This window comes from Tupaia chinensis, unplaced genomic scaffold (assembly GCF_000334495.1).
Source record: "Tupaia chinensis unplaced genomic scaffold, TupChi_1.0 Scaffold000140_1, whole genome shotgun sequence".
Lineage (NCBI taxonomy): Eukaryota > Metazoa > Chordata > Mammalia > Scandentia > Tupaiidae > Tupaia > Tupaia belangeri.
This window is the reverse complement of record NW_006159610.1, coordinates 2397175-2407436: the sequence shown is the minus strand read 5'-3', so window position 1 is coordinate 2407436 and position 10262 is coordinate 2397175. Positions and strand designations below refer to the sequence as shown.

At 42.7% G+C, this 10262-nt stretch overlaps 1 protein-coding gene across 1 annotated transcript in view; it reads right to left on the bottom strand.

Moving 5' to 3' along the window:
- Window positions 1–2138: 2138 nt before the first annotated feature.
- LOC102468970 (aldo-keto reductase family 1 member B10) overlaps window positions 2139–10262 on the bottom strand; it is a gene marked incomplete at its 5' end in the record, with an annotated part of 14089 nt that continues 5965 nt past the window's right edge. Inside the window, 6 exon segments of the mRNA XM_014586464.2 lie at window positions 2139–2491; window positions 4992–5074; window positions 5713–5796; window positions 6285–6366; window positions 7030–7136; window positions 7408–7530. Coding sequence (XP_014441950.1) covers window positions 2449–2491; window positions 4992–5074; window positions 5713–5796; window positions 6285–6366; window positions 7030–7136; window positions 7408–7530 — 522 coding nt within the window.

The following is a 10262-nucleotide window of genomic DNA, read 5'->3' as shown; positions in this document are numbered from 1 at the left end:
AGTGATCACTATCATCATTGTATTTGACAACCCAAAGTGAGAGGAAGTTGCAGTTGGGTCATTCCCAGAGTGCTTGAATTAAAAACAACTGGGAGCCAGACAGTGGCTCAGCGGTAAAATGTGATGCCCTGCAGAGTGAGAGAGAGAGGGAAAGTGAGAAAGTAAGCCACCAGGTCTAGGACTCGAACCACCATTAGTCATGTGGGAGTCCAGTGCCCTTACTCACCACACCACCTGCCGGTCCCTATTCTGTAACTGTTTAATCAAGACATTTAGCATGATTACAGTCACAAGAGACACAAAATGCTCATTAAAGAAATACCAGTAGGCCCTGGTTTATAATTATTCCTTGCATATTTTCCTACATTTTATCTACATTTGACCCCCCAAAACAATTGCATGGATTATTCCTAGATGTGTGCATATATAGTAAAAATACAAAACTGTGGGCAAGAAGTGTATCAGCCAAGGGTCCATCCAGAACAGAAACCAAACTAAGAGTTTGAAACATTGGATGTTTAATTCGAACTGATTACACATGTGATGGAAAAACTGGATTATCACAGGGGAAACGAGACTCTGTGGAGGTTAGCAGCTCCAGGAAGAGACTCCTGCTCCTAGAGATATAGGTCATAGGACAAAGTAAAATTTCCAAATCCCAGAAGCCTTGGCATCTGGTAGGAGAGAGCACCAAGGTGGAGGCTGCCTGGCTAGAACTGGGCCCACAGAGGAGCTGGGACTTCTCCTGAGAGAGCGGTCAAGGCAGAGAGTGCCCTGCCCTTCCTTCAGCCCTTTCATCTCTGAGCAGTACCTATGAGCACACCCAGATGAAGCTGTCTGGCTAGGAAGCCTGGGACAGGTAGTGCAGACCTCTCTGCCACACAGAGTAGAGAAAGGTTAAGGCAGGAAATGTACAGGAAGGTAGGCACATGACAGCAGAGGACAGATGAGGCCACTTAGTGATTTGAGTCAGAGGAGATACTCAGAAAAAATGAGGGTGGGCAGAGGAACAAAGTGGCCCTCAAATATATTGGTAACTGCTTATTTCTTCAATAATAATAACAAGATGAGGCTTGGGGAAATTATGGCCAAATGTTAACATTTGTTAAATTTATAAGATACGTGACCTGATGCTTTTTGTGTTATTCACTATACATTTCCATGTAACCAAGATGAGGCTTGGGGAAATTATGGCCAAATGTTAACATTTGTTAAATTTATAAGATACGTGACCTGATGCTTTTTGTGTTATTCACTATACATTTCCATGTAACTGCAATAAAGAATTAGAGGAAAAGGAAAATATGATTTTCTGGATTTGGGTTAATTGTAAGCATTTTTCTTATTCACCCTTGCCCCTATTGCCCACTCAGGGACAAAGCCCATGCCTCTCTCTCTACAGTGGCAACTTTGTGGATTTCATAGATTCTGGGTTCTATTCTCTTCTGTGGCCAATAACAGAAAATAACTGAGACGGTGTACTCTATTAAAATAGAGGTTAATTTAGATCACAAGTTGGAGGTCCAAGGTCAAGGATTCCATCTGGAAAGGGTCTTCTGGCTATATTACAACATGGTGGAGAAGAGGAACGCAAGCATCTGTGTGTTCTCTTCTAGTCTCATTCCCTCTCCTACTGAGCTCACTAGAAGCCAGTCACAGGGGACCTATCCTAATGACCATCAATCTAATTTTCTCACAAACCCCCCACCTTCTATAGTCAGATTAAGTTTCCACCCTCTTAATCCCATCGCCACCAAATCTCAACACATGAATTTTGGAGAAATATCCATGTCATGGTACTCTGTCACCAGTGGTGTTGACTCTTTGGTGTGACAGTATATGAAATGCAGGGTGGGAAAGGAAGTAGAAAGGCAAAGTGTGAAGGCTCTAGGAGAAAATCCGGGATGAAAAATATGACAAATCACCCTGACTCACCATTGCTGCCTGCCCTTCAATCTTGGTTCAGCCACTTACCACTTGAGTGGCCTTGTCTACCACATGCCTCCTTTTCTCCTTCATTAAATGTGAATGGTAAGAGTACCTACCTCAAAGGGGCTGTTAGAGGATTCAGTGAGTTCACCCATGCAGGAGACATTTCAACTTGTATTGGTGCATAGGAAATTCATAATACATGTTGGTTATTATTATCATCATTTTTTATTGTTTTTAATCTGTGCATCATCAATGTTAGCAGATTTTTTGATGTTTACCATCCAATTAGAGTAAGTACATGGAAATTGTTATTTGCTCATGTAGGTCAGATTTCGCTGGATAATGTGCTCCCAGTGGAACGCATGGATCATGATCCAGCATGGGCTAGATTCTAGCCTACAAGAGGACCAGGCGCGGTATGATTTCAGATGAGCTTGACTAAAACAGGACTGAAGCGAAGAAAGTTACAGTCAGACAAAGAGAATCCACTGGGTAATCTCACTGAAAGATTCAATTTCAATATTCTGCATGGAACGGATAATCATCCAAATTAGCTGTGCTGTAGAGAAAACATACATAAAGAAGGTGGTTAGCCAAAAGGTAACTCTGATTCAAAAGGCATTCTTCCCTTGTGTATTTATTTCATGGTCTTTGTGCTCTCTCAACCTCCTCTCTGCAAGATTTTTTTTTTTTTTGGAGAAGTTTTTTGCTACATGGCGCATGCGCTCGCCAGACAGACAGAGAGAGACAGAGAGACAGAAAGCGAGAAATCACCCCCCAGGGGGAATGGCCAAACCACAATCCTTTCTCCTCCATTCTCCTCTCGGGATCTTAGTCACACACGCACACACGCCTGGCGTGAGTTTAAGCCACCGGTACCAGGACTCCAACCACGGTCGACTACGTGCGAGTCCAGCAACATAGCCATTACACTAACTGCTGGTCCCACTCCCTGCAAGATTTTGTAAGACCACACGAAGAGAGCTCATACCTCAACCTTCTCTCTAATTGAGTGAGGAGCATGCTAGGAAGGAGGACAGGCAAGTAGTGAGCCTTGCACTGCTCAGTTCAGGCCAATAGCTCTTGATAACCTGGCCCCAAGCCAAGTATCTTACAAGCAATGTCTCAATTCATTCTCACACCTGGAAGTGGGAAGTAACACTAGAATCAACAGCCTGGAGATGTGGGTTAAATGAGATTATATCACAGGCATAAGGCATAGACTCTGGCATATTCTAAGCTATCATTCAATACAGGTGGACTGTAATTAGTATTACCATTCCAACTTTGTAGATAAAGAGATCTACTTGGGAAAGTTAGGAACTTTACACAAGATCACGCAGCTAATAAAGAAGGGGAAGAACCAGGATGTGAAGCCAGATGGATTTGCTCCTGAGCCCACTAACCCATGGCCTCCACTGAAAATGATGCTCTTAAGATGAGAAGCAGCTCCAGGGAAGGTCATAAATTCTATCTGCAGGTCCTTTCATTCCCAGTAGCAGATGCTTTATCATCCTCTGCTAAAACTTAGCAATCCTAGGGTGTGGAAAGGCTGCTATATTATACTGAGAGTGGGTAGGCTGGAATATGGTGACATGAGAGCTGTGTTCGAGATACTGAAGCACTTTTTTAAAAAGTAAAAAAATTATCTTTTGGCTTTCAAAACACCCAAAGAGATCCGAATTATAAATAAGGTAAGGAACTGGCAGTAATAAATGTCATAAACCATCTTTCCCAAAGATAAAAGTTGTCAATATATTCAAGTAGACACATTAATCAGAAAGTATTGATGGAAAAGATTCCACTTAAAATGATTGTCTATCAAGAGAGAAATTGTTTTCTCAAATATTTATGAAAGATTTAAATAAGATAGTTATTCCTATCTTCTTTAAGAGACATTTAGTTAAGAATCCTAGAACTATAGAATTCTCGAACCAGAGGACCCTGTAAGTAATGAGGGGAGTAAATAATAGTAAGGCCTTGTCTACCTTCTGTATTCTTATAAACCCTTTCTCTTGGAAATCTGTTCACCCAATCCTGTAACTTCAAATCCCAACCACATCCTATTGATCCCAAGTAGTTGTCTTTAGTATTTATTTATTATTTCTTCCCAACTCTACACTGGTATATCCAACTGCCTATTTGACATTCTCTCCTTGACATCCAGTAGGCATTGTGAACATGTTTCAAACAAACTTCTGATGTATTCCCCAAAAATTATTGGGTTGCTCAAGCAAAACCCCATGAACAAAAAAGAAACTTGGAACCATCTCTGAATTCTAATTTGTTAGCAGATTTACTTGGCCTGACTTTCTCAGCAGACCCAACATAATATCATTCCTCAATTTCTCCCCTCCTATCACCCAGTCCCTCCCATGTCTTGCCTAGAATCTCCTTGTAGATTTAGCGTAGAAGAGAAGACAGTGTGTTTCTTTTAAATCATAAACTAGACCATGATTCTGTTCAAAAACCTTGAGACCAGTAGATGGCATAATGGTTAAATCACTGGATTCCCACATACTCAATGGCAGTTTGAGTCCTGGACTCAGTGGCTTTAAACTTATGCTAGGCACATGTGCATCCATGCCCAAGATCCCAAGAGGAGAATGGAAGAGAAAGGATTGTGGCATGGCCATTACCACCTATGCCAGTGATTTCTGCCTTTTTGTTTCTGTTTCCATGGCAAACACATGCACCCTCTAGCAAAAATCTCTCTAAAAACATAGATAGATAAACAAAATAATACAAGAAATCCTCCAATGGCTTCTTAGCTCTCTCAAAGCTACTGTCAGAATCCTTCTGAGCATCTACGCCAATCTGCATGCTCAGAGCCCCTTGTATTGCTCTTACCTCATTGCTCCTAAAGAACAGCAATTGAGGATATATAGTCCTTCAAAAAGATTCCCAGATACTCCGAATTTTGTTTTCAAAACTGCCAGAAAGTAGTATTTGAAGACAAATGTAGTTATATTTGCCATCTAATCCTTCCAACTAACCCTATATTGGTTTAGAAAAACTCCTGACAATCCTCCTAGTTAACTTAACATTATGTCACTTACTCAGTCAGGGAACAGATCCTCCAGTTTCTGTTGAAGCTGAGTATAGTCGCCATGTCCTCGTCACTCAATTTAAAGTCAAAGACCTGAAAAGTTGAATATTCCAAACCATCACTGGCAAGGCAATTCCTGGTGTGATGTGAGCTCTCCATTCATTCTAGCAGAAGCAAGCTCATATACACAGCATTAACTAGCCATAGGAGTTCTCCCATTATGTCCCTCAGGTACACAATTCTCTCTACTTGGTCCCGCAGAAAGACTGTAGTACTTTGAGGCTTTAGAGTTTCAAAGGGAGGGAGAGCAGGATTATAGACATAAAACTGCCCATACATACAATTTCTATGCTCCCTAATGGGCACAGGGATTCTCTCTCTCAGAGGCCAGGTCTTCAAATGCAGCCCAAATCCCCTATATTACTAGAAGTGGGCATTTAGGCAGGAAAGTAATGATCTAACTGCTTAGATGAAACCAAGTGTCTTCTAAGTGGTGTGGGCACAAGTGTTCTTACTCCTGACTAACTTTCCTAGTCATTGCACCCCACAAATCTCCTAGCCCATGAGTTACTCACCCCAGTTCTACCAAGGTCAGTTCCCTGGCCTGAGAGATACAGACTGGTGGGAAGGGGGTAGAACCCACAGACAAAGCAGTTTTTTTTGGCATGAAAAAACTAACGGGAGGGTTTCCCTTGGTCCCCACTCCTCTGGTAAACCAAACGCAATCTTACCTGAAAGTTCTCAATAATGCGTTTTGGTGTCACAGACTTAGGGATCACAGCCACATTCCTCTGGATATGGAACCGGATCAGAATCTACACAGAAAGAACCATCATGATGTAACTTATGTATGAGGTCCTTTCCTTCTACTAAAAGGAAAAAATTAAGTATCTGCAGCTCATTCTGGCTTGAGGTACACTGGCTAATACTGACTGAGCACTTAACTATGAGAGACGCTCAGCAGTCCTCGGCTTGATTTTCTCCCTTAATCTTACCAACCACTCCAAGATTTCCTTCCTTAGGAAATAGGGAAAGTGACTTGGGGTCATAAAACCAATAAGTGGTAGAGCTGGGATCTGAACCCAGACCTCTAGACTCCAAAGTCACGCTCTTGATCACCATTGTACTTCCTAGAAGTCCCTGCAGACTTTCAAGGAGGCATACTAGTGGGCTTCATATCCTGTTTTCTTCCTCTTTAAAGAGTTAAGTGAAGATAGCACAAGGAATAAAACACAAGACTGGAAGAACCAATTGGTTAGTAAAAAGAAGAAAATTAAACTAAACTAAACTTAAAACATGGTACCTGGGCAGTACTTTTCTTGTACTTTGCAGCAATTTCCTTAATCTTAGGATCTTCCAGTAGAGAAGGGTCCTCTGGCTTAGCCCTAGAGGCAGAAAGAGGGCTGATGTCAATAATCATGATGGTTACCACACACAGATGAGCACCTCCAGTGGCATCTCAAGGCTGATCATCACAACCTTCTCCTCAGGAGGACCTGAAATGTGTGTATCTATCCTATGGACTCACCCCAGGCTTTGAATCCTCAGCATTTGCAAAGCATGAACCAACTAAAAATATTCTGAGGAGGTCAGGCATATTGCTGGGGCTTTGTTTATGTTTTTGTTAAATTCCCATTATTTCCCATTTTCTGTAATCCCATTTGGATCTAGACACGTATTTCTTTCCACTGCCTTATTGTCTCATACCAACATTAACCAACTATAAAATAATGTTGTTCTTTGCTTTCTACTTCTTTTCTTAAGTTTTGCCAGAAGGTGTGTGTGCTCAGAGAGGGACAGTGAAGGGTGGGGGAATAAGGAACCACCCAACATGGAGGATGTTCACACCACAGTCCTTTCTCCATTGCTCTTTCTTTCCGGATTTGGGGCATACATGCACACACTCCCAGTGCGTTTTCTCAAGCTACCGGGAACTAGACTCAAACTGTGCAGTCAGTCACATGGAATCCAGGCAATTTAACCACTCTGCCACCAGCTGGTCCCAAAAATAGTATAAATAAGAAAGAGCCACCACCCAGAATTCTCACCAAGGTCTATCTGGAGAGCCCAGGGGGCTGTAGGCTGTGATGGTGATGCCCTTGGAGTGGCAGTACTGGATAAGTTTGTCCTGTGTGAGGTATGGGTGGCACTCGATCTGCAAAATCAAACAAACCCATCACTAGGGAATTGGCCTGATTTTTGCATGACTCCTGGACAATTCTCCACACACACGAAAGACTACCAAAGACTAAATATTGCCCACTTCTAGACTTACTAAATCAGACCCAGGATCTGTGTCACAGTTCCCCAAAGCATCCTGATCACTGACCCCTGAGAGGAGACTTGGTACATAGCATTAAATTCATCCCCAAATATTTGATAATTTATAGGACAAAACCCTTATCCTTCTACCAAACAGAATTTACCTGATTAGTCACCGGCTTATGTTTCAGTCCTGGTTTGTTTAAGAGCTTTTCGATCTGGAAATGGTTGAAGTTGGAGATCCCAAGGGCCTTCACCAATCCCTCATCCACCAGCTCCTCCAAGGCCTGTCATAGAAAGGAATAAATTTTGGGCAGTCCTAGAGGGACTACAGGGATCCTGGCTTGGCTGGATCTTTCCCGAGGGAAAAGAAGCTGATAACAAAAGCAATCTCCAACTTTTTGACACCAGGGACTGGTTTTGTGGAAGATAATTTTTTCATGGAAAGTTTTTTAAGAGTGGGGAGAGGCAGATTCTGTGGTAGAGCCTGCCACCAGATGTAGCTGTATAATTGAAGTGTATCAACTCACTTGCCATCATAAAGCCTGCCCCCAGATGCAGCTTAATTGTCACTTGCTACTTACTGACGGTTTTTCTTTGTTTTATTTTGTATTTAAGAATTACTTATCTAATTTTATTTATTATTATTATTATTTTAGAATGATTTTTGCTATAGGGTGCATATGCTCACCAGAGAAAAAGAGAAAGACAGAGACAGAAAGTGAGAAACCACTCCCTCAGGGGATCATCATGCCATACTCTCTTCTCCTCTAGTCTCCTCCCAGGATTTTGGGCAGACATGCACAGGAGTCTGGTGTGAGTTTGAAGCTATTGCATCTGGAACTCTTAACTATGGTAAGCCATGTGGAAGTCAAGCAACGCAACCATTACTCCATCAACTGATCCCGTATTATTTTTTAATTCACTATAGGGCACGTGTGCTCAACAGAGAGAAAAAGACAGAGAGAGACAGAGAGAGAGAGAATGAGAAAGCACATTGTCAGGGCCAGGACTCATATTATGATAGGCCATATAGGAGTCCAGCACCTTAACTACCATGCCATCTGCTGGCCCAGTGATAGGGTTTGTATGAGTCTGTAAGCAATTGATTAATTATGGTCTCTGTGTAATCAAGCCTCTCTGCTAGTGTTAATCACTATTTGCAACCATTCCAGGCTAGCAACAGTGTCTCAGCTCCATCTCAGATCTTCAGGCACTACATTATCATGAGGAACATGTGAAATAGACCCCTCACACATGCAGTTCACAACAGGTTTTATGCTTCTGTGAGAATCTAATGCTGCCACTGACCTGACAGAAGGCTAAGCTTAGGCAGTAATGTGAGCAGTGGGGACCGGCTTTATCAATACACATGAATCTTTGCTCAGTTGCCCGCTGCTCACCTCCTGTTGGAGGCCGCAGACCAACACCACCCTACAGCAGAATTAGCTGAAGTCTTAAAGGAAATAACAGGCTGGTCCCACAGCCTAGTGTTTAAGGTAGCTGGGTCCTATATGGCCAATTGTGGTTTCAATCCTGGCCTCTGAGACTTGAAAAACACACTGGGTGTGTATGGATGCATGCCCAAAATACTGTCAGATGGAAAAATGGAGGAAAGGGATTATAATATGACCATACCCCATTGGGGGGAATGCTTTCTCCCACTTGCTCCTTCCTGTGTTTCTCCATCTGTCCCTGACAAATGTACAAACCCATTGTCAATTAAAAAAAATGGAAAGAAAAGAAAAAGAAAGATGAAAAAGAAAGAAAAAGGAAAGGAAAGAAGAGAAAAGAAAAGGAAAGAAAAAAATAGAGAAAATAAAATAAATTTAAATCCAGGCCCTAGGTGTCCACCAAAATCAGTTCTAGCTCTATTGTACTCCCCAGCCTAAAAGAATAAGAGTAAAAGGAGGTTTTATGTGCTGGTCACTCTTGCTTCTCCCAAACCTGGGCTAGCGGGACAGAAAGTGCACCACGTAATCCTGGGCTAGCAGGACAGAAAGTGTACCAAATGGGGCACCATCACTGGTCTGATTCTGAGTCACTCCCTCCCCCAGCAGCCACACTCTGCCTTGTACTCAAGAGAGTCTGGCTTGTATTCAAGGAGGTTATGCTAACTGTGCCCTGGAGGGGCACCCAGCCAAGGTGTGTGGTGAAATCTAGCTCCATAGCCACTGACCCAACCATGCTTCCTAGTGCAAAAATTGAGTTGACCCCAAGGAAGGGTATGTTTTTACATTTTTACCCTATAATCGGCATTTGCTGAATTCACCCAAAGATGCCATATGTGTCAGTGACAGCCTCAAATTGAATATGATTTATTACCTATTTATTATAAACAGAGCTTGTCCAGAGGGTGACAGGACACAAAAGTATAGAGTGCACTTCTTGCTTCTGAGATTCTCGTAGGTCAATTAAAATGTCAGGATTCCCTTCTGTGGAGCAATCAGCCACAACCCTGAGGCTGCAACAGATGTGACAGTGGCATAGCACGAAGAACGAGGACAAAAAAAGACAGGCATGAGCCTACATCGAAGTCGTCAGGGAAGACTTTACAGGTGAAGTTCAAACTAGGCCTCAGAAAATAACTCAGAGAAAAAATGGGGGAACATAAGAGCAAGAGGAAAAAGAAGGCAGGACTTAGGTTTAGTGGCAGGGACAGGCATGAGATGTACAGGGGACACTTGATCCAACTGTCCTCAACTTTGGCTGTAATTTGAAATTACATGAGAGCTTTGGAACATTCAGATGCCAAGATGCACCCTCAGGGCTTCTTCCTAAATTCATCTGGGAGGTAGCCTAGGTACCGGGATTGTAAAACCTCTCAGGTTTTAATCAATAGCCAAAGCTGAGAATCGTCTAGCTTGATGATGAAAAGGTTCGAACTGGGCAAGACTTTAGAATGGATGAGCTCACTGGGGCCAGCAGTTGGCGTAATGGCTATGTCGCTAGATTCCCCGTAGTTGACCGCGGTTCGAGTCCCGGACCCGATGGCTTAAACTCATGCCAGGCGCGTGTG